The 24,393-nt window shown below is 45.1% G+C and overlaps 1 protein-coding gene across 4 annotated transcripts in view; it reads left to right on the top strand.

Moving 5' to 3' along the window:
• KLHL36 (kelch like family member 36) overlaps positions 1–24,393 on the top strand; it is a 44,843-nt gene that overhangs the window by 12,397 nt on the left and 8,053 nt on the right. For 2 of the 4 annotated variants that reach the window (XM_033940884.1, XM_033940885.1), the window contains exons 2-5: positions 5,499–5,696; positions 7,062–7,140; positions 13,045–14,118; positions 22,893–23,050. In XM_033940884.1, the coding sequence (XP_033796775.1) occupies positions 7,081–7,140; positions 13,045–14,118; positions 22,893–23,050 (1,292 nt within the window). In that variant the 5' untranslated portion in view covers positions 5,499–5,696; positions 7,062–7,080. Of the gene's footprint in view, positions 1–5,498; positions 5,697–7,051; positions 7,166–13,044; positions 14,119–22,892; positions 23,051–24,393 lie in introns of all 4 variants that reach the window. The other 2 variants (XM_033940887.1, XM_033940886.1) reach the window with 2 other exon arrangements.

The raw sequence follows: 24,393 nt of genomic DNA, 5'->3' as shown, positions 1-24,393 counted from the left end.
GACCTCGGCCTCGGGCCCCTCGACTTCGCCTCGACCTTCGGTCCCATCGAAGCCTGTTGCCTCGTCTAAGCCGGCCTCGGGTAAGTCTCCGCTTCCCTCCTCAGCTCCGGGATCGACCAAGAAGCCATCCTCGGGCTCCTCGACGGCGGGAGGGTCTGCCTCCGCCCAGCCCAAGGTGTCCAAATCGAATGCCCCGAGGGAATACTCGAGACCGAGGTCGCCCTCTGAGGAGCATCGATCGGCCTCGGTGATACCGCCGGGGATGTCGATCCCTGCTTTCCAGGACCTGCTCCGGGCTTTGATCGCCTCGGAGCTGTCCGGGGCCATTGAGCACCTGCAGCAGGCTTCGGCCTCGACTGCTTCGGTCTCGGCTGCCCCGCAGTTGGCGACCTCGGCCTCGGGTACTGGGGCTTCGGCTCCCGAGGTTCGTACTGCCTCGACCTCGGCTTTGCCCTCGGACCCGGCATCGGTGGACCAACCTGAGCGTAGCGTGTGGCCCCGTGACAAGATGCGCCGGGTGCGGAGGCTCTCGTCCACTTCTTCCTTGAGGTCCTCGCGAGGCTCCTCGCCCTCGGGCAGGCCTCGGGCGAGGCGCCGTCCGAGGAAGGCCAAGCAATCTCGGGCCTCGCCTCGGAGGCGCGGTCGCTCGTCGCCGCTCGGGGGCGAGACCTTACAGGTCTCGGAGCTCCGCCTGGATAACCCCAGTCTTTTTCGCTCCCCTGTAGGAGAGAGTTCCCGTGCCTCCTCGCCGGGGCGGAAGGGACGGGCCTCGATACCTCGTACCCCGGGGGGTTCCCCCAAGAGTTCCTTCAGGCATGTTCGGTCCCTGACCCCCTCGAGGTCCCGGGAGCGTGCCTCGTGGGGATCGGGGTCGGGTAGAGAGCCGAGGTATTCCCGCGAGGCCTCCCCCTTCGGCTCGGCGGGGAAATCGCGGTCTCCTTCTCCGCCTGCCAGACCTTCGTCATTCTCCAGGTTTGTGCAGGATATGGCGGGGGCTTTGGGCGTGGACTTGTTGGCAGGTTCCCATTACACCAAGGAGTTTTTGGAGGAGCAGGATCTTCCTGCTCCCCCACGGGAATCCCCTCGCCTTCCGCTGAATAAGGTCCTTCATCAGACCTTCCTCAGAAATTTGGAAACCCCTCTTACGGTCACGGTGGTGCCGTCCAAGATGGAGTCGAAATACCGGACCCTCCCTCCTAAAGGGTTCGAGAAGGCGCAACTCTCCCACCTATCGCTCCTGGTGGAGTCGGCGCTTAAGAGGACGCAACCTTCCAGGGTGTCTGCAGCGGTCCCGCCGGGGAGGGAAGGACGGACCCTCGACAAGTTTGGTCGTCGCCTCTACGCTAACTCTCTTATGGCGACGAGGGTCTTGAATTACGCATTTTCATATTCATCCTACTTGCGTACCATGGTGAAGGACCTCCCAAGTTTTCGGGAGGTCATTCCTGATTCCCATAGGGAGCAGTTCGCCACCTTTATGTCAAATCTATCTCAACTACGCTTGTACCTATTCCATGCTGTGTTCGACACCTTTGAACTCGCCTCGAGGGTATCAGCCTGTGCGGTGGCTATGCGCCGGCTGGCATGGCTCCGTACCCTCAAGATGGACCCCAACCTATAGGAGCGTTTGGCGAACTTGCCCTGCGTGGGGTCTGAGTTGTTTGACGACTCCTTGGAGGCGGCGACCAAACGTCTGTCGGAGCAGGAGCGCTCTCTTGCCTCCCTGGTCCGCCCTATACCTAAGGCCCCGCCGCAAAAACCTTTTCGGTAGCCCCCGAGAAGATACCCGCAGAAATCTACGCCGGCCTTCTCGAGACCTCCGCCCCGACGTCCACCCCAACAGGGTAGGGGAGGTCAGTCAAAACCCCCAGCGCAGGGGGCGTCCAAGCCTGCGCCGTCTTTTTGACGGGATCTGCGGTTGGGGGCGGGCCCCCTCCGCGGTATCGCCGGACCCCCTCCCCATCGGGGATCGCCTCAGGTCCTTTTACGGGGCTTGGACCGAGATTACATCCGACGCATGGGTGCTCCGGACCGTCTCCGAGGGCTATTCGCTCAGCTTCTTAGCGCAACCTCCAGACATGCCTCCCAGCGCTTGCCCGTCCAATCGGAGCCAGTTGGCCCTTCTCCTGGTCGAGGCCAGGGCCTTGTTGAGCCTACGGGCGGTGGAGCTTGTCCCTCTCGACCAGCGGGGTCGGGGTTTTTACTCCCGTTACTTTTTGGTCCCGAAAAAGACCGGGGATTTGCGCCCCATTTTGGACCTCCGGAAGCTCAACAAGTTCCTGGTCCGGGAGAAGTTCCGTATGTTATCGCTTCCGGTTTTGTACCCCCTGTTGGAGGAAGGGGATTGGATGTGCTCCCTGGACTTGAAGGAAGCCTATACCCATGTTCCGGTGCATCCCGCTTTCCGCAAGTTCTTACGGTTCCAAGTGGGAGATTTACACCTTCAGTATCGGGTCCTTCCCTTTGGTCTGGCGTCGTCCCCTCGGGTATTCACAAAGTGTATGGTGGTGGTCGCGGCGGCCCTGCGCTCTCGGGGGCTACAGGTCTTTCCCTACCTGGACGATTGGCTGATCAAGGCCCCGACCAAGGAGGGAGTTATCTTAGCGACCCAACAGACTATCATCTTACTTCAACGTCTAGGGTTCGAAGTGAACTTTCCCAAGTCTCAGTTGTGCCCGGCTCAGTCTCTCCAGTTTATAGGAGCCGTGCTGGACACGGTTCGCCTCCGCTCTTTCCTCCCCCCTCTTCGGCGGGAGGCCTTGCTTCGGTTAGGTCGCCAAGTTTTGGAGCGATCCGTGGTGTCGGCTCAGCGTATGATGATCCTTCTGGGCCACATGGCATCGACGGTCCATGTAACTCCCTTCGCCCGCTTGCATCTGAGGCTTCCTCAGTGGACTCTAGCCTCTCAATGGCGGCAGGATCGCGACCCAGTCTCTTGTCCGATAACAGTGACTCCTTCTTTGAGACGCTCGCTCCGTTGGTGGACCAACTCTTCCAGTCTTTCAGGGGGTTTGCTGTTTCTCGTTCCTCCGTGTCGCAAGGTCCTGACCACGGACTCCTCGGAGTACGCGTGGGGGGCACATCTCGACGGTCTGCGCACGCAGGGTCTATGGTCGGCCGAGGACCGTCTTTGTCACATCAATGTGTTGGAGCTTCGTGCCATTTTTCTGGCTGCTCGAGCTTTCTGCCACCTACTGCACGATCAAGTAGTGCTCGTACGGACGGACAACCAGGTGGCAATGTATTATGTAAACAAGCAAGGGGGGACGGGCTCTTGGCCTCTGTGCCAGGAAGCCCTGCGACTTTGGGAATGGGCAGTCTCCCAGAACATATTCCTGCGTGCGGTTTACATTCAGGGAGAGCGGAACTGTCTGGCAGACAAACTCAGTCGTCTTCTCCAGCCGCACGAGTGGTCGCTGAACTCCCGGGTTCTGCGCGAGGTCTTCGACCGCTGGGGGACTCCTCAGGTGGATCTGTTTGCCTCCCCGGAGACTCACAAACTGCCCCTCTACTGTTCTCGGATGTACTCTTGGGACCGTCTCGAGGCCGATGCCTTCCTTCTCGACTGGGGGGGGAGGTTCCTTTATGCGTTCCCTCCTTTTCCTCTGATCTTGAGAACGCTGGTACATCTCAAATCGACCAGAGCCACTATGATTCTCATTGCGCCTCGTTGGCCCAGACAGCACTGGTTCTCCCTGCTTCTTCAGCTCAGTGTCAGGGAACCTCTGCTTCTGCCTGTCTTTCCCTCTCTGCTATCTCAGAGTCGGGGTTCGCTGTTACATCCCAATCTTCAGTCTTTACATCTGACCGCTTGGTTCCTTTCCCCTTGACTTCGGTTCCTGTTTCTCAGTCGGTGAGGGAGATTTTGGAAGCCTCGCGCAAGGCCTCGACTCGGCTTTGTTATTCCCAGAAGTGGACAAGATTTTCGTCCTGGTGTTCCTCGAACCATCTGGACCCGAGTTCAGTTCCCGTGTCTTCGGTGCTGGACTATTTGTTGCATCTGTCTGAGTCTGGACTGAAGACGACTTCCATTCGGGTGCATCTCAGTGCCATTGCGGCATTCCATCGGCATCTCGAGGGTCGATCTCTCTCTCTTCATCCTCTGGTTACTCGTTTCATGAGGGGTCTCGTGAATGTCCATCCTCCTCTGAAACCTCCTCCTGTAGTTTGGGATCTTAATGTGGTCTTAGCTCAACTGATGAAGCCTCCTTTTGAGCCTATCGACAAATCTCATCTTAAGTTTCTCACTTGGAAAGTGGTCTTTTTGATTGCACTCACATCCGCTCGTCGGATTAGCGAGTTGCAGGCTTTGGTTGCGGATCCTCCTTTTACTGTGTTTCATCATGACAAGGTGGTTCTTCGCACCCATCCTAAATTTTTGCCTAAAGTTGTGTCTGATTTCCACCTCAATCAGTCCATTGTTCTTCCGGTGTTCTTCCCGAAGCCCCACTCTCATCCTGGTGAGGTGGCGCTTCACACGCTTGACTGTAAGAGGGGGTTGGCCTTTTATCTCCAACGTACCAAGTCTCATCGGAAGGTTCCTCAATTATTTTTGTCCTTTGATCCTAATCGGTTGGGACATCCTGTTTCCAAGCGCACCTTGTCCAACTGGTTGGCTGCTTGTATTTCTTTTTGCTACGCTCAGGCTGGTCTCCCGCTCTCGGGTCGAGTCACGGGGCATAAGGTCCGAGCGATGGCAGCTTCGGTTGCTTTCCTCCGATCCACTCCTATGGAGGACATATGTAAAGCTGCCACTTGGTCTTCGGTTCATACGTTCACCTCCCACTACTGTCTGGACACTTTGTCCAGAAGCGACGGCCAGTTTGGCCAGTCGGTGTTACGTAACCTGTTTTCCTGAATTGCCATCCTCCCACCTGCCCTTTTTTGGTTGGCTTGGAGGTCACCCACATGTGAGAATATCATGCCTGCTTGTCCTGGGATAAAGCACAGTTACTTACCGTAACAGGTGTTATCCAGGGACAGCAGGCATATATTCTCACAACCCGCCCACCTCCCCGGGGATGGCTTCTTTGCTTGATATGGAACTGAGGACCACGAGGTGGGGATGCGCCCTCTAGTGGGCAGGAAGGCTAGCACATGCGTGGTGCAGTGTGCAAACTTGAAACTTCAATCAAGTTTGCTTGAAAAGCTGTCTGCGCTGGGGCTCCGTAGATGACGTCACCCACATGTGAGAATATATGCCTGCTGTCCCTGGATAACACCTGTTACGGTAAGTAACTGTGCTTTATTTACTAGTTTGTTAATAAACTCTGGGGTGTGCTATTTTATCAATCCTTCTCTTTTAAGTGAGACTGTTAATTTAGGTCTTATCAGTTACCATTTTTCCATAATCTATTTATTGTCACTGTTCTGAGGATCATAGGGATTTTATTCCAAGCGTTTCTGTCTGGTATGAGGCCATGTTTATTGATATCTCTAATGCCCAGTGCTGTGCTTGTTTTACATTAATTTGTGAATACCGGGTGTTTCTCGTTCAGTTCCAGGGTTCTCTCTTTTCTACAATGGTCTTTGTCGCTTCCCAAATGAGACATGGCAACAGTGAGAGAGGACAGGAGGATGTCTTTAAAGTTGCAGCTAGCTGGTGGCTGGCTGCTTTCGTCATCCATTGACTCTGTGAAAGCACCCTGCTAAAGCCCTGGATCTATTCAGGGTAGCCAAAGACCTTCTGAAGCCTAGTAAGTCTCCTTTGTGTTTACAGATGGGAGATGGAGGCCAGATCTGTTTTCATGATTGCCTTGGGACGTTGGAATTGAAGACGATAGGACTGGATGAATGGTGTGAATGGGTCGCTGTGTAAGTGGTGCTAGGCAGGGCCCCCTCCAGTCCTGTGTCATCTTAGGGCAGTGTATCGCAAACTGTGTCTTGCGGCACACCAGTGTGCCTCTTGAGATTTCAGGTGTGCTGCAATACACTGGCGAAGAGGAGAGTCGTCCACACTGGCTGACTACCTACAGGATGTGCCTCTCTCAGCAAGAGGCACAACCTGTAGGAAGTAGGCTGGCGCAGATGACTCTCCTCCTAGCCGGTAATCCTCTTCCTCTCCCTGCACCTCCCAGATCCCTCCATTGAAGCGGTTCGTGGTCAGATGGGCCTCTGCGCACTTCCGGAATAGTACTTGGGTACTTCCTGTTGAATCACTACCCTGCTGCCAAAATGCCAAAGCACCTAGAGGAAGTGAAGGGTTCCTTTAAGGCAATGGCAGGCTCTGCTTATCACTGCTTACATTTCAGAGAACAGTTTAAGCCAATGATTCCCATCCCTGTCCTTGGGAATCTCCATAATGAATATGCATGAAATAGATTTGCATACCAAGGAGGCAGATTGATCTGAAGTATATTTGCAAATTGATCTTATACATATTTATTGCAGATATCCTAAAAACCTATGTTTTCTCAGAGTTTCCGCAGCTGGCATCATGCTTGTTGCAGGTTTCCAGGTCTCTACCTGACAATACGCAGCGAGACACTCCTGAAAACCTGACCGGTTCCCCCAAGACAGCTTGAGACTCACTGGTTTAAGCAGTCTGTGGCAGTTTGCAGTTTTGTTCTGGTCCTATATATCTTACTGTTTGTCACTGGAGAACTTCCTACTAGAAAATGGCATGGGAACAAATTTTTCCTTGTCCCGGTGGGAACTCATTGTCCCGTCTCGGCAAGTTCTTTTCCTGTCCTTGCCCCGTTCCTGCTAGCTTTGTCCTCATCTGCACAAGCCTCAAACATTTTAGAATCATAAGTGTTCAAGATTTGTGCGGTTAAGGCTGAGCTTACAGGAATGGGGCAGGGACAGCGACAAAACTAGTGGGGATGGGGAAATTTAGTTCCTGTGGGGGCAGGGAAGAATTTGTCCCCATGTCATTCTCTACTTTCTACCTTTCCAGGTGTGGGCAGTGAGAGCAGAGTCCTGCAGTGGCTTTTAGTACTCTATATACAGATCTGGAATGGGTTGGTCTGAGACAACTTCTGGGACCTTATTTACTGGGGATTCATTGCACTAGGAAGATAAGATTCATTAACCTGTTTCCTGTTTTTTGGTTTTGGAAGGGGTGCTCAGCAGCCTAGCATGGAAGGAGCCAAACAGTCAAGAGTGTCCCGCCCACACAAGATCAGCGAGTCCTCAAAGGTCTGTAAATCGCCCAGCCATGAAGGCACGTGAGCAGTAATCTAATTATTAAGGGCTATATTTACTAACAGGTGTACACTCTAACCTGCATTGCTTATTACAGGTCTCTTTTGTGCCAGGAGAGCTATTCACTAATAATGCATATCAACTAACGGGCCCTTTTACTAAAGCTTAGCACACTCTAATGGGATTAGCATGCACCAAAGGGCTGATTTCTATAAACGGCACCTAAAGCAGCTGGCACTTTAAAAAAAAAAAAAAGGTGCCAACCGCATGCCAGTCACGCTTAGGTGTTGTTTTGAGAATCATGGCTACTAGCAGCACCTTAGGTGCCTGAAATGTAGGTGAGGGTTTTTTTAAAAATAATCTTTATTCATTTTTAAAAATACTTTCAATAAGTGTAAACAGCATAGATTAAACATTTAACACTTTAGACATCACTTAAATTTTTTAAAGATTCATACAGATCATTACCCTCCCCCCAACATAATTTTTATCCTTAAAGTAGCTATAAAATTTGATCATAAATTCAGAAATACATTATACACATTTTAAACATAAGTTATTCACATATGAACAATCAGACTTATTCATTAAACTTCAAAAATATCACCCTTCCCCCCCTATTACCATCTGTATATATAATCAATTAAAAAACCTTATATTCCTTCCCCCCCACCCTCCCTGGATGTGCATTTTATCTAACAACAAAATTCATAACTATAATAATTCTACAAAAGATGACAATGGGCCCCATATTATTTTAAAGTTTTTAGTATTCCCTAACAAATCATCGTTCATTTTCTCATATTTGTAAATTAGACATAAACTTGCCCACCAGAACGTAAAGTTGAGACGATCCCAGTTTTTCCAGTTTCGTGTAATCAATTGTATAGCTGTACTAGTCATAATTAAAAAGATACATAGGTGATGGTTTTAAAGGCCTACATTGCAGGTGCCTAAGTTTTTGGAGAATCACACTTAAGTGGTGCCTAACTCATGCTCCGCCATAGAAATGCCCACTTAGGCATTAGGCACTGCTAAGCACATTGCTATAGGCACCTATCTTTCAGAGCAGTGTATCACAAACTGTGTGCCGTGGCACACTAGTGTGTCTCCTGAAATTTGAAGTGTGCCATGGCATACAGGGCAGGAAGAGAGGTGCTGTCGTCAGCTAACTTGCAACTTTCTGTCTTCTGCTGCCGATATGAAAGCAGGAGTATCGGCAGCAGAAGGCAGCTCAGTGTGATTTTCACTTAGTCACACAGCTGCTGCTAGGCCGACCCACTTCGATGATGGGAGGTAGGCCAGCCTAGCAAAAGCCCCGAGGCTGCCTGATGAAACAGCGGCTAAACTAATCCTAGCAGCAGCTGTGTGACTAAGTTAAAACCACACAGTGAGCTGCCGGTAGCCTAGAGAGAGGAGAGGTATGCTTGACAGAGAAGGAGGGAAGGCTAGGTAATGCTGGACAGGGGGAGGAGGGAAGGGGTACTGCTGGACAGGGGGGATGTAAAAGGAAGGGAGAAGAGGTGCTGCTGAACCTGGCAGAAAGGGAGGGAAAAGAAAGATGCTATATACTGGAGGGGAGGATGAGATGGTGCATGGGGAGAGAGCATATTGGGTTGGGGGTGGGAAGGAGGGATGCCACTTGAGGGAAGAGACAAGGACAGAGAGATAAAGCATGCAGGAGGCAGAAAGTGTTGGACTCATGGAGAGGGCGAGATGGATGGGGAGGAGAAATGTTACACTTTGGGGAAGGAGGAGAAGGCAGAGAGTGAAAAGTTGGACTCATGGAGAGAGATGTTGGTTGGGGGAGGGAAGGAGGACTAAAGGAGAAGCATACAGGAGGAAGAGAAAAAAATGTTGGACTGATGGAAAGGAGGGAAAAATGTTGGACTGGGAGGGAGGCCAGAAAGGAGGAGGGGAAAGAGAAATGTTACACTGGGGGGGGGGGAGAGATGAGTAAAGGAAGGGAGAGATATCAGACCAGGGAATGGAAGGGAAAGAGGGGAGTCTGGTAGCGCTATAGAAATAATAATAATAGTAGTAGTAGAGAGAAATGCCAGATTGTGGGAAGGAGAGGAGAGAGATGCCAGACTGGGAAGGGAGGAAAGAAAGGAGAGAGATGTCAGACCATGGAAATAGGAGGGAAGGTGAGAGAGATAGGAAGGGAAGACATGGAAAAGTAGATTTTGAGAAGAAAGCAGAAAAATGGAATGTTAAGTTAATGCTAAAGATGGACGCAAGACAGAAAGTGAAGAAGGAGAGAAAAACAGTCAATGGATAAGAAGGCCCAGGAACCATAGTTAAAAGCACAGAAAAATAAAGTTACCAGACAACAAAGGTAGGGAAAATGATTTTATTTTCAATTGAAATGTATAAGTTTTGAGACTTTATATCTGCTGTGTTTATTATGTGTATTAGAGAATGACACGGTGGTTGTTACCTGTGGCTAGCCGCGGGTAACCTGCCAAAACGGTGACCAAAAAAAAAGGTCACCGCGAGTTCAGGGACAAGGCCATTCACCGCGCCGTGGAGCGGTGAATGGTAGCACGGGGCGGTGAACACACTGTGAACGAGCGTTCGATCCGGCAGCCCACTCTCTCCCACCGGCCGTCCATGCATTGGATTGAAGTTAATACCTCGAGATAAAATTTAAGCACGGATGTTTTAGAATAGCGACTTAAATAGAATCCAGGGGAAGTGTTTTACATAGTTTAGTGAAAGGGCCCTTAAAGGAAATATGAAGGATTAGATGTCATAACAAAATCTGTCTTTGATTAGAATTTGGCTCCTGCCTTTTTCAGTTGTAGCTCAAGGTGAATTACATTCAGGGGTGGTAATATTGTATTACTGTTTTGTACGTAGCATAACAAAATCAATTTACATAAATAAATTCAAAGTGTACCAAAATGAAAACTAATTTCCATCATATACCCCCTTTTTTTTTTTTTTACAAAACTGTAGCACGGTTTTTTTTAGCGCCAGCTGCGGTGGTAACAGCTCCAATGCTTATAGAATTCTTATGAGCATTGGAGCTGTAACTGCCACGGCTGGTGCTTAAAACCACGCTATGTTTTTGTAAAAGGGGGTATAGCATGAATAGTATTTGGAGTAATCCGTCAATGAAGTTCTTAATGTACATTTTTGAAATAAATGCATTTTTAAGAGATCACCTCAGTGAATTAAACCTATAATAAGCACAAATTAAACTTAGCTTTAGGGGGGGAGGGGTGGTGCTATAATACTTAAAAGCTAAGTTTAATTCACTCTATACATTATATTGAACAAGTTTAGAAAATTCTGTTTGAAAACTGAAATAATTTATTGAAAACTATGTGGTTTACAAAATTACATGCATACATATTAAAAATACTAAAACATGTTTCAACAGAACAAATACAATATAACATTTCATTACAAATTAATATTCTGTAATATTTTAAATATTATGTAAGAAATTGAATATATAAATTATTCTTATTGAATAGAATAACCTCCCCTCCCTACTCAATAATACATAGAAGTATCATTACTATGAAACTATTCAAATAATCATGTATTATGAAATAACAAGTAAAGCCCACCCATTTCCCATTAATCAAGTGTGTATCTTTAAGTTCATATGAGTTTAACTGCTACACTTGTTGTAACATGCAAAAATGAATAAAGAATTTAAAAAAAAGAACAAATACAATAAAACATTAACTAACAATATCATTATTAAAACATTTGTTTTCAAATTTATCCTACAAGATGGAAAGACAAAGTCCCATAAAAACATTTACAGGACGGTAAGGCTTCAGCAGCAAATAGCATTAGCACATGAAGGCATTGACAAATAATTGTGTGTTCAACATTTTCTTAAAATTCAGCCTCCCATCACAGAATCGCAGAATACCAGGCAGCGCATTTCAAAGCTTGGCACCTGCTACGGACAGCATTTTTGCTCCAATCTTAACATGAGAGACTAACATCTTCCCCTCCAAATGCAACATCATACCATTTTCAGATCTCAAACATTTTCTGGGTTGGTAGATTTCAAAAAAACTCCTTTAGTCCCGTGGGGAAACGTGACATAAGGTTTGCTATATGACTGAGAGAATCTTAAACTGGACTCTCTGCTGCAACACTGGGGTTATACGAGTCATTCTTGAAACCCCAGTAATCAATCTTGCGGCAGAGTTAATTAACATCTGCAGTGCCCTCATCTTCACTTTAGTAACTCCCAAATAAAGAGAATTGCAGTAGTTCGCTCTGCTTAGTATTACTGCTTGCACCACACTACGGAAATCATAAGCTGGTAGCATAGGTTTTAATCTATATAACAATTGCAATTGCATATATCCTATCCGAATCGTTTTCAATATTGGTTTTTCCATAGTCAAACAGCTATCCAAACATACTCCCAATACCGTCAGTTTAAACATCACGCGGATGTATGGGATCAGTGAGGAGTGCTGCCACGCCGGGTTGTACTACTTGGGTGGCGTTCTGATGAGCCATAAAAACTGAGTGTGAAGTATTAACTTATATGAAGTGTGTAACAATAGAACTTCAGCGCAAAAGTGGAATTTATTAATTGAAACTTAGGCACCTAACTCGAAAAACGTGATTCTTTTTTTTTTTTAATTTCTTTATTCATTATAAATTTTCAAACAAGTGTACAATAAATCACTTCATAATATACATTTCCACTTGAAATTATTACAAATTTCACACCACAAGAATTATCTCCCTCAACCCCATACATATATCTTTATAAATATCCAACACTTTTAAACCCCCCCCACCCCCCACCCTCCACACATACATAATAAATGGGGTTAAATACAATTTATTTATTATAATAATCTATTTACTATAATAATCTATTAATGGCCCCCAAACATCTTTAAATGAAAAACGTGATTCTTTAAAAAGTAGGTACCTAGTCCAAAGCGCCTACCTAAAAGTGGGGGTGAATCATAGGCGTGTTTTTGAGTTAGATGTCTGTTTTTGACTTGTGCCTAACTTAGCAAACACATCTAGGCCAAAAATACCCTTGGCATAAATACGGTGCACCTAAAAGTTGGGACACCGAGGAATGCCTAACACCGCTTAGGCAGCGCTAAGTGTGATTCTATACAGTGCTCCTAACTTATATAGGATCTCGCTTAATGCCGCCATAGTCATCGCTGATTTTTTAGGTGACAAATCGGGGCCTTTGCGCCTAACTTTGGGCACCTGCATCTATGCCTACTGTAAGCTGGCATAAATGCTGGTGCCCAATTTATGTAACATCATGCCTAAATTCTGGGAATGCCTTCTGATCTGCCCTTGCTCCCTCCTGTGGCCACGCCCCTTTTGGATTTGTGCACTGTGAAATTTAGGCACATTTTATGGAATAGCACATAGGGAAGATGCCCATGTAACTCCAAATTGCTGCCAAGTAACACCAGTTATTAATGTCTCATTAGCTAATTAATTTACACGCCCAACTTTGGATGATCTATATGGAATCAGGGGGATGTGTGCGCTGCTTAGGTTTAAGCAGAATGTAAATTAATAACCAGGACCATAATTGTAACCATAATGTAGAGACTCTTTCAGACTAAGGCCTTGCATGTAGGTTCAGTAGCAGCTTATTTTGGACATTGATCACGTTGCATTCCCAAGTAAAGACTATTACAGCAATCCAAGTGTGATGGAAAGTGATTAATTGAAGTTCAGGCAGCGAGGGAGTTGTTCTTGTCCCTATTTTCAGCCCTTGTAACCTATAAAATGAAAGATAGTGCTACTGAGCCCATATCGGCCTCCACAACTATGATGCACACCAAGTCTACAGCAGTTCATTCAGGGCTGAGAAGATGAGGCTATTAAGGCATCAGTTGTTTTCATCTTGGCTCTCCTGTTTATTTGTAGTTGTACAGATGGGTTGACCATACCAGCATGGTTCTTCTGGGTCTGAATGAGCAGAGGCAAAAGGGCCTCTTCTGTGACATCTTCCTGGTGGCTGATGAACAGAGAGTGCCTGCCCATCGGAATCTCCTGGCAGTCTGCAGCGACTACTTCAAGTCCATGTTCACCCTGGGCATGCGAGAGGCCTACCAGAAGGAGGTAGAACTGATTGGCACCTCCTACCTTGGCCTGAAAGCTGTAATTGACTTCCTCTACAGCGGTGAGCTGTCACTGGATGGGGGGAACATTGATTATGTGCTGGAGACTGCACATCTCCTTCAGATCTGGAAGGTGGTGGATTTCTGCTGTGAGTATCTAGAGAGTGAGGTGGACGAGGCAAATTATTTGTATCTCCAGGAACTGTCTTCCATATACAGCCTGGAGCACCTGGATGCGTACCTTGATCGCTTCATCCTGCAGAACTTTGGAACGCTTTCCTTCACGCCTGCTTTCCTGCAGACTGTTTCCGCCCAAAAACTGTGCCGCTATCTGGATAGTAATGAGGTGCAGCAGGAGTGTGAGCACGATCTTTTGCAAGCTGCCTTACAGTGGCTGACTCAGAGTCCAGAGAGAGAGAACATGGCATTTCGGGTCCTGGAAAGCATTCACTTCCCCTTGATCCCCAAGAATGATCTCCTTCACCAGGTCAGGCCTGCCATCCGCTCCCTCCTTCCCAAGGAATCCAACTACGAGGGCTTCCTGGAGGAGGCGATCGCTTACCACAACAATGTCGCAGCTCAACCGGTGATGCAGACCAAGCGGACCCTGTTGCGAGGGGACAGGGAGAGGCTCCTGTTTGTGGGCGGGGAGGTCTCGGAGCACTGCCTGGAACTTAGTGATGACATCTGCTACTTGGACAATAAAAATGAGCAGTGGGTCTCGGAGACCCATCTGCCAGCGCGGCGCAGCCATCACTGTGTGGCAGTGTTGGGGGGTTTCATCTTCATAGCCGGAGGCAGCTTTTCAAGAGATAACGGAGGGAATGCGGCTTCCAGTCTCCTCTACAGGTATGATCCCCGCTGCAACCAGTGGATTAAGGTGAGACCCCAGTTCGTGTTTTTATTCAAGGAAAGGAGGGAAGATGTCGCTGTAATGAAACCTTTCTAGTCATCTCTTGTTTTTCATAGAAAACAAAAATGTCATACCCCACTCAATCACATGTGGATTTACAAAATATATATACTGAGAAAGAGAGTAGACCTGAAGTGGGAGGGTATTGAGAAACGTTCCTCCCCAGATGTTCAGAATTAATGAATTGTTTGTTTATAAAATGTTATTTGCTTTCAGTGCAATGTAAACCACCTTCGATGATCTAACAAATTAAGAGTAATACCTTGAAAAGAAAAATAAAAGTACAAACAATGTAGTAATTTAAAAACAGAGTGATATTCATTGTGATGCAATTTCTAATAAGTTTTGCATCTGAGCAGAGAAGGGCCAGAGCAATAGAAACATAGAGCCATGATGGCAGATAAAGGCCAAATGGCCTATATGTCACTATTGTTCAAACTTAGACAGCAGGTCAAGGAATCAATCCTGGCATATGTAATATAGTACAGGACAAATATCATGTGTTTGGTCATTTGCAAGATGTAGGTTTTTCAGAATCAAGCCACCTCCCAGAGGAGAAGCAGGGGAATGGGGGAGAGAATTGCCCTAAACGATATATAGTCTTGGCAGATGATTGAGGGGTGGGGTGAGGGTTCTTCACATCTTTACCATCTATTGTAGCAGCCATTTCTGTCTAAGAGGACAGAACCTGGCCTGGTTCCCTCCAGAGTATGTCTGCTACCAGTTGCAGACCAGCAAGGGACTGACATTGTGTGCAAGGAGTATTTCGCTCTTCTTGGGACTGAAAGAACCATCTTTTCAAACTTGGAGCTTACAGCTTCAAGAAATAAAAGAAAACATACCAAAGTCTTAACATTTTATTCTATTCAAAGTTATTGGCTGGGTAACAGTATCTCCCAAATTAATTCAATCAGAAGTAGAAGAAGCATAGAGGAGAGGCCCAAATGAAGCATAATTCCTTAGAAATCAAATTTCTGAGATACTGGTGCTATAGCAGTCATGTCGTTAATGATGCATCAGAGTACTGAGTATGATCCAACTCAATTATCTTGTTTTAAATAGATGCCTACATTTTTTTTTCTGTTGATAAGCAGGATTGAGTCGGGCACAAAGGTGGGTGGCATAAGAAGAGCCATACTGGGTAAGATCTAGCCCAGTATCCTGTTTCCACAGTGGCCAATCCAGGTTACAAGTATTTGACAGAAACCGAAATAGTAGCAACATTCCATTCTACCAATCCCATGGCAAACAATGGCTTCCCCCATATCTGTCTCAATAGCAGACTTTTCCTCTATGAACTTGTCCAAACCTTTTTTAGACCCATCTACATTAACTGCTGTTATCATGTCCTCTGGCAACGTATTTCAGAGTTTAACTATTCTTTGAGTGAAAAAATATTTTCTTCTGTTGGGTTTAAAAGTATTTCTTGTAACTTTGAGTGTCCCCTTGTCTTCGTAATTTTTGATTTGTTCACTTGTGTCCATTCTACCCAATTCAGGGTTTTGTAGACTTTAATCATATCTCCCCTCAGCCTTCTCTTTTCCAAGCTGAAGAGCCCTAACCTCTTTAGTCTTTCCTCATACGAGAGGAGTTCCATCTCCTTTATCATCTCGGTTGCTCTTCTTTAAACCTTTTCTAGTTCCGCTGTATCTTTCTTGAGATAAAGTGACCAGAATTGAACGCAATACTCAAGGTGAAGTCGCACCATGGAGCAATAAAGAGGCATTATAATATTCTTGGTCTTATTTACCAGCCCTTTTCAATAATTCCTAGTATCCTGTTTGCTTTTTTGGCTGCCGTTGCCACACATTTGACAGTGCCAGGACAGAGTTGCTATTCCAGAACTCAGAACATAAAGTATTTGTGAGGGCTCTTCCTGTGCATGGTGGTCTCCTCATCTCCTTCGGCTCTGCTGAAAGGACATGTGACAGTCTCCCAACAAAATTAATTCTTTTGTTTCTTTCCCTAAGTTTATACAGTAGATCGTCAAGTTCTTTCAGCATTTATTTAATTTCTTTTTGAGAATGTTGACTTTTTTAATTGTGTCCTTTTGGTGCTGGAGAGCTCCATTCAGAGCAGTGGTCTCAAACTCAAACCCTTTGCAGGGCCGCATTTTGGATTTGTAGGTACTTGGAGGGCTTCAGAAAAAATAGTTAATATCTTATTAAAGAAATGACAATGTTGCATGAGGTAAAACTCTATAGTTTATAAATCTTTCTTTTTGGTCAAGTCTTAATAATAATGTAATTTATAACTAAAGAGACATATGATCAAGAAACGGTTTTATTTTTCTTTTGTGATTATGATAAACATACTGAAGGCCTAAAAATAGTACCTGGCGGGCAGCGAGTTTGAGACCACTGATTTAGAGGATCTACACTGCTCTGCTTCAGCTGTTGAGACCCCAGTCAAGATATTTATTTATTTATTTATTTTAAACATGTATATCCTGCATATCCTAAAATATATAAACATAAATAGAAACATAGAAGATGACGGCAGAAAAGGGCCACGGCCCAACAAGTCTGCCCACTCTAATGACCCACCCCCTAAATTCTTCCCTGAAGTGATCCTACATGCTTATCCCATTTTCTCTTGAAGTCCAGTGTGCTGCTGGCCTGAATTACCTGCAGTGGAAGACTATTCCAATGATCAACCACCCTCTTGGTGAAGAAGTACTTCCTGGTGTCACCATGAAATCTCCCACCCTTGAGTTTCAACGGATGTCCTCTTGTCGCCATAGGTCCTTTAAGAAAAAAGATATCCTCTTCTACCTCAATATGGCCCGTGAGATATTTGTACGTCTCAATCATATCTCCCCTCTCTCTACGCTCCTCGAGTGAGTATAGCTGCAACTTACCCAGCCTTTCCTCATACGAGAGATCCTTGAGTCCTGAGACCATCCTGGTGGCCATTTGCTGAACCGACTCCATTCTCTGCACATCTTTTTGATAATGTGGTCTCCAGAATTGTACACAATATTCCAGATGAGGTCTCACCAAGGATCTGTACAACGGCATTATAACTTCGGTCTTCCGGCTGACAAAACTTCTTCGGATACAACCCATTATTTGTCTAGCCTTGGATGAAGCTTTCTCCACTTGGTTGGCAGACTTCATGTCTTCGCTAATGATTACTCCCAAGTCCCGATCTGCAGTGGTTCTTGCTAAGGTCTCGCCATTTAGAGTGTAAGTTCTGCATGGATTTGCAAGGTTGCCAAGGTGCATGACCTTACACTTTTTGGCATTAAAACTTAGTTGCCAAGTTGAGGACCAATGTTCCAATAAGTGTAGGTCCTGCGTTATGCAGTCGGGCACTGAGCTGTTGCCTACTATGTTGCATAGTTTGGCGTCATTGGCGAATAATGCAATTTTCCCTCGAAGCCCTTGAGCCAGGTCCCTTACAAAGATATTAAACAGGATCGGACCCAAGACCGAAACCTGCGGCACACCACTGATCACTTCCGACGTTTCAGAGAGAGTGCCATTCACCACCACCCTCTGAAATCTACCACTGAGCCAGTCTTTTACCCATGCAGTTAACGTTTCTCCTAATCCCATCAAACTCATCTTGCTCAATAACCTGCGGTGTGGGACACTATCAAAAGCCTTACTGAAGTCCAAGTATACGACGTCCAGGGACTCCCCCATATCCAGCTTTTTCGTTATCCAGTCGAAGAAGCTGATCAGATTGGATTGGCAGGACCTTCCCTTTGTAAATCCATGTTGATGGGGGTCTCGTAGATTCTCGTCATTCATGATCATATCCAATTTGTGTTTAATTAGTGTTTCCATAATTTTACACACTATCGATGTGAGACTCACCGGTCTGTAATTTTCAGCTTCCGTCCTGCAACCCTTTTTGTGGAGTGGAATGACGTTAGCTGTTTTCTAGTCCACTGAGACTCTTCCTGTACTCAGGGAAAGATTGAAGAGCATGGATAACGGTTCTGCTAGGACATCACTCAACTCTCTAAATCAGGGGTGTCCAATGTCGGTCCTCGAGGGCCGCAATCCAGTCGGGTTTTCAGGATTTCCCCAATGAAAATGCATGAGATCTATTAGCATACAATGAAAGCAGTGCATGCAAATAGACCTCATGTATATTCATTAGGGAAATCCTGAAAATCCGACTGGACTGCGGCCCTCGAGGACCGACATTGGACACCCCTGCTCTAAATAGACAGCCAAACATATGCACTTTAACAAAAAAAATCCCAAAACATTCTCTTATAAATCTACTAAAAACAAGAAAAACTATAATATCTCTCCTATACACTACCAAAGGCTTCCTGAAAATGATCTGGAAGGTGGTGGATCTGGAAAGCCATAAGTTTTATATAGTAATGCCTATAGCTTGTCATTGGGACCATCTTGGAGACTTTCTCTTTTTTTAATTTAAAGGCGATCTTAATTGAAACTTCAAATACTAAAATATAAGTACACCCTTGGGTTTCAATAATGTTGTTGTACAACCTCTAAGAATAAGTATGTGTAACAACAATAAAGAAAAATAGATGTTTTATAGCACCCCAAAGTATCCATCCATTATAGGCATACCCTCTATAGAGTACCTTAGTGATGACAACCTCCATTTCTTAACTTTTTTAATAAACCCATTAAACTGTCCCTCTTTCCAACAGAAACCACTGAATCCCAAGATCAACCCCACCAAAGTCCTTCCTCCATATGTCATGCTGTTTATACAGAGCAAGAGAAATATGTAAATAACTGTCCTTTCAAAAGTCCCCAATTTTTTTCCCATTCCACCAAAGCATTTCTTTGTATTGTCAATTTTTCCATTTGATAAATGTAGCTCAGTTTTGAGCTGGCAGCCAATGTCAATTTCGCTGCACTTAAGGAGTGGTGCACTAATTTAACTTGTACTTGTTTCAATCCTGGTACGTCTTTATTAAAAAGAAAAATTTCTAGATTCCTGAAAACCCTGTAAGCCAGCAAATCTGGAACTGTATTATTTCCAAAAAGCTATGTCCACTGCCATCAGTAAGTCAACAGGGCTAGAGGGAACCAATGGTGGAGCCCATCAGGTATCGAATACCATTGATTATATTAGCTTTCTATTATTCTCTTGCACACTGACTGCTGTTGCTATTTTTGCCATTACTGGCTCCATAGCTTTCCATTCTGAAGGTCATAACTGACTCCCATTTTTGCCTGTCTTGCAGATCTAGGTGTGTAAGATCTTGCATATAGCTTAATAACTAGGTGTCTAATGACTCTAAAATCCTCATGTATTTCTTCTAAAATGGGACTTCCCCCTCCAGATGCTGTTTAATGGACTTACTCCAGAAGATGGACACCCTAGAAGTTTGCATATTGATGCTGTTGAGAGATCTGGTAGTCACCAAGATTTCAAAGAGCACTACTTCAAAATTATCCATAATTTACTCCCACCTTGCCAACCCTTGGGACTGTCAATGTTTAATGACACCAGACGTCATCCCTGCCCAAACATAGGATTAAACCGAATGGGTGTGATAGGTGCCATCGACTGATGTTCCAATCCTAGTGACATGATGAATATTGTGGCAGAATACCGAATGGGTATATGTTGAAATAACTGAAAATCTGTTTTAACACTCACTGTTCCAACTTTTTCTTCTTAAATTTTATTGTAACTTTGTTCCCTTCTCCCACTTGTCTCCTGTACATCTGGTCTGTCTTCTCTCTACTCAGTATTTTAAGATTCTTTATTTTGTTTTAACTTTTAGTATTTTTTATCATTGTAACCCGTTTAGATACCTGTGATGGACGGTATAACAAAAGGAAACTAGCCCAAATTTTTAATGTAGGTATAATTGTTGGGCATGCCACAACTCACACTAAATGACATCTTTTTAGAAGCCACATAAAGTAACTTAATGGAATCGGACTCGCCAACATTTTCTCCAAGTTAGTTCAAAATTTATACGGCTTACAATGAAGTCCGTATACAATTCATATGGTTCTTTGAATTGTCTTGTAGATGTGGTCATCAGAGGAGGTAAAATTACTTACCCCTTTCTCCTAGCAGTGCCTGTTTGATGCATCCAAGTACTCTACCAGCATTTCCAACTGCCTTGTCATACTGACTGGTACGTTGAGGACCTTAGACTTGGGGACCCTCCAGTCTCCTGTCTGTTTTCTGATATTTGGAGATTAATAATTGGAAGGAACCGTATATGCTTGGAGGTGAGAGGCTGATATGCAGGGATGGAGAGAGAGACCTTGGGGTGATAGTGTCCGAAGATCTAAAGGCGAAAAAAAACAGTGTGACAAGGTGGTGGCTGCTGCCAGAAGGATGCTGGGTTGTATAAAGAAAGGCGTATCCAGTAGAAGAAAGAAGGTGTTGACGTCCCTGTACAGGTTGTTGGTGAGGCCCTACTTGGAATATTGTGTTCAGTTTTGGAGACTGTATCTGGCGAAGGACATAAGAAGACTTGAACTGTCCAGAGGAAGGCGACGAAAATGATAGGAGGTTTGCACCAAAAGACATATGAGGAACGACTAGAAGCCCTGAATAAGTATACCCTAGAGCACAGGTGTCAAAGTCCCGCAATCCAGCTGGGTTTTCAGGATTTTCCCAATGAATATGGATGAGATCTATTAGTATACAATGAAAACAGTGCATGCATATTCATTGGGTAAATCCTGAAAACCCGACTGGATTGCGGCCCTCGAGGACCGACTTTGACACCCCTGCCCTAGAGGAAAAGAGGGACAGGGGAGATATGATTCAGACGTTCAAATACTTGAAAGGTATTAACGTAGAACAAAATCTTTTCCAGAGAAAGGAAAATGGTAAAACCAGAGGACATAATTTGAGGTTGAGGGGTGGTAGACTCAAGAGCAATGTAAGGAAATTCTTCTTTACGGAGAGAGTGGTGGATGCTTGGAATGCGCTCCCGAGAGAGTTGGTGGAGAGGAAAACGGTGACGGAGTTCAAAGAAGCATGGGATGAACACAGAGGATCTAGAATCGGAAAATAATAGTAAATATTGAAGAACTAAGGCCAGTAAAGGGCAGACTTGCACGGTCTGTGTCCGTATATGGCCGTTTGGTTGAGGGTGGGCTGAGGAGGGCTTCAGTGGCTGGGAGGGTGTAGATGGGCTGAAGTGAGCTTTGACAGAGACTTAGTAGCACCCAGGCACAGTACCGGGTAGAGCTTTGGATTCTTGCCCAGAAATAGCTAAGAAGGAAAAAAAAAGTTTTAAATTGAATCAGGTTGGGCAGACTGGATGGACTATTCAGGTCTTTATCTGCCGTCATCTACTATGTTACTAAGTAACTCCAAAAAGAAGTTGGGCCCTTTTGGATTTCTGCATCTCAATGTCAGATTTTGCCTTGTTTGGATTTGCAGGTTCCAAAAACATTTCCCTATACTTAGGTTAATTCGGTACACGGCAGCATGCTTGATTTATAGGTGAAGGAAATCGGACCATGTTACTCAACATCTTTGTCAACTGCATTCGCTTCCTTTAAAGGCAAGAACCTTATTTAAATTTGGTTGCTTTTGTTATAAGGTTCTTTATGGCCTAGCTCCAAGCTAACTAGTCGAACATTTTTTTTTTAGTCGACTTACTTGCTTATTGCAGACATCTGTTTTTTTTTCGTTTCCATCAGTTAGAAGCTGTTTATTTAAAAAGTATTTGGAACAAACACTCTCTTATCAGGCTGCATGTTGGCAAATGAAATTGTTGCCTCTAATCAGATAACATAAAAATGTTAAAAACCTATCCGTTTTGTAAATTTTAGGGGAAATTATTTTATGCCTCTTGTTTCTACTTTGTATCTTATAGTTTACTGATGTAGTATGGTATTGTAATTCACTGTTATTGTACGGTTCTCTTTTGCACTCGAACTGGAAGATATTGTGGGATACAAATGAAGATTTATGTTATGTTACAGCATGGTTGCCAGTCCTTCAACCATTTGTTCAAGTTCCTAAAGTCTTTCTTCATCTAGTCTAGGCCTCTGGCATGGTGCACGCTTTTTCTGACGCATTCCCAGTGTCACTTATAAAGACACTGAAGTACCCGAGACCCACCACGGACCCTTGTAGTGCTTCACAGATCACCAGTGTGGACCTCATTTACTGCTACTCTTTGACACCAGTTTATGACTTTTGTTCTAGCTCCCAGCCTATCCTCTTGGTCATGCCTTTAGGCTTTACCGAAATCTAAATAGGCCACATCTACTGCAGTACCCTCCCTCCAATCTGTCACCTTAGTCCTGTCTTGAAAGAAACTGGCCACATTTGTATCTGCTTCAGTAGTTTTCTTCCTTACAAGCAGTATGTAAGAAAACAAAGAAATAAGATCTTCTGCTTATGAAATCAGATTACCTGGGATGCAGTAATCCACAGCATTGTTCTTTCCTTCAGTAATCATTCTATTACCTTGTTTGCCACAGATGTTGAACTAGCAGGTCTGTAGCTTTCTGTTTTCACCGTCGTGTGCTCTTCTTCAGTCTTTCTGATCCTCACTTGTTTCAAGTCATAAATTGAACAGACCTGTGAAGGGTTCAGTTGGTGCCCCCTTTAGTTCTGGGATGTTTTCTCTCTGGTCCTCCTGGAGGTTTGCTGAAATCCTGCTTTTATAGGACTCCTCCCCTTACCAAAAAGAAGGAAAGGTTGGACTGGCCCCTGCCCGGGATTACTCTGAGATGTTGCACATGTGTTCTGCATGCTCATTAATTGTAGTGGTTTTGCTGTAAGTGGATAGTTTCACTCTCCTCCTGCAGATGGCTTCCATGAACCAGCGGCGAGTTGATTTCTACCTGGCAGCTGTTTCGGATTCATTGATCGCTGTGGGTGGAAGGAACGAGAATGGAGCGCTTTCCTCGGTGGAGGCTTACAGCCCTCAGAAAGACTCATGGACCTACATTGCAGGACTGCCAAGGTAATCTGACTTGGGCCCTAGGAAATGACTAAAGCCCTGGTGCTTGTGAGGTAAAGAGACCAGGGCCCAGCCCTATTTTGTTTTGTTTTTTTGTATGTGAGAAATATGGATTTCCTTCTGTTTAAGGGCATCAGCAAATTTAAAAGGTTTTTATATTTCTTTGTTCATGTAACATGCTTCAAGTTCTTCTTTTATACATTATCTCCTGGATTCTATATATGGCACCCAAAATTGGCATCCGATCTAAGATGGATGCCCAACTAAATTGGCTAACAGATCAATTAATGCTAATTGGCAACAATTTGAATTTGTGCGCATATCTGCTATGCCTGTTTCATAACAATTTGCATCCAACTCCCATAGTGTGCAACTCAAAAGGGGGCGTGGTCGGGGGCGTTCCTAAAATTTGCATGCACTGTTTTAGAATACTAGAGATATGCACCCAAATTGGGCACTGGGCATTACATCTGGTTTCAAATTTGAGCACCTAAATTGGCATTCATTGATGATCTGTGTTAAGTGGTCAATTTTTAGTGCCCATTATAGAATAGCATTGAATGCCTATTTTAATTTTTTTTGCACCATTCACTCGTTCTAGTTCTATATTGTTGAGATAGTCACAGTAGTTCCCAAACCTGTCTTCAGGATATCAACAATGAATATGCATGAGAGACGTTTGCATGCATGAAACCTCAGCTTGGCTGCATAGGGTCTCGGGACGGATTTGGGGGGGCACATGTGACATGAACACCTGGTCTGTCCTTTCAGTGTGTGAACATCTCAGATTTATAATCTTGGCTGTTGATGGACCATTTGGGAATCAAAACACTTTCTGCAAGAAAACCCCTACATGTTGGTGAGCAATGTAAAAATAAGTTCTCTTAGACTTCCAAGGTTCCTGTTGTAATTATTGTGACTGTCCAGATTGTGTCGCAATTTGGGCAAATGAAATCGACATTCCAGCCATCATGCTGTGACTTTCTTCAGGGTGGTGTAAAGTCTACAAGCTTGTCTTTATATAGAGGGTTCTCATGTCTAATTGGCTGGGGTCTTAGGTGGGTGATTTCATTGGAGCCGTTCTGATTCATTGATACATAGAAACATGATGGCAGATAAAGGCCAAATGGCCCATCTAGTCTGCCCATCTACATTAACCATTATCTCTTTTTCTCTCTGTGAGGTCCCACGTGCCTATCCCAGGCCCTTTTGAATTCAGACACAGTCTCTGTCTCCACCACCTCTACCGAGAGACTGTTCCACCCATCTACCACCCTATCTGTAAAAAAGTATTTCCTTACATTACTCCTGAGCCTATCACCTCTTAACTTCATCCTATGCCCTCT

Source organism: Geotrypetes seraphini, chromosome 4 (genome assembly GCF_902459505.1).
Source record: "Geotrypetes seraphini chromosome 4, aGeoSer1.1, whole genome shotgun sequence".
In the NCBI taxonomy this organism is placed as follows: Eukaryota; Metazoa; Chordata; class Amphibia; order Gymnophiona; family Dermophiidae; genus Geotrypetes; species Geotrypetes seraphini.
Note: the sequence above shows the minus strand (reverse complement) of the source record. Positions and strands in the feature narration are given on the sequence as shown.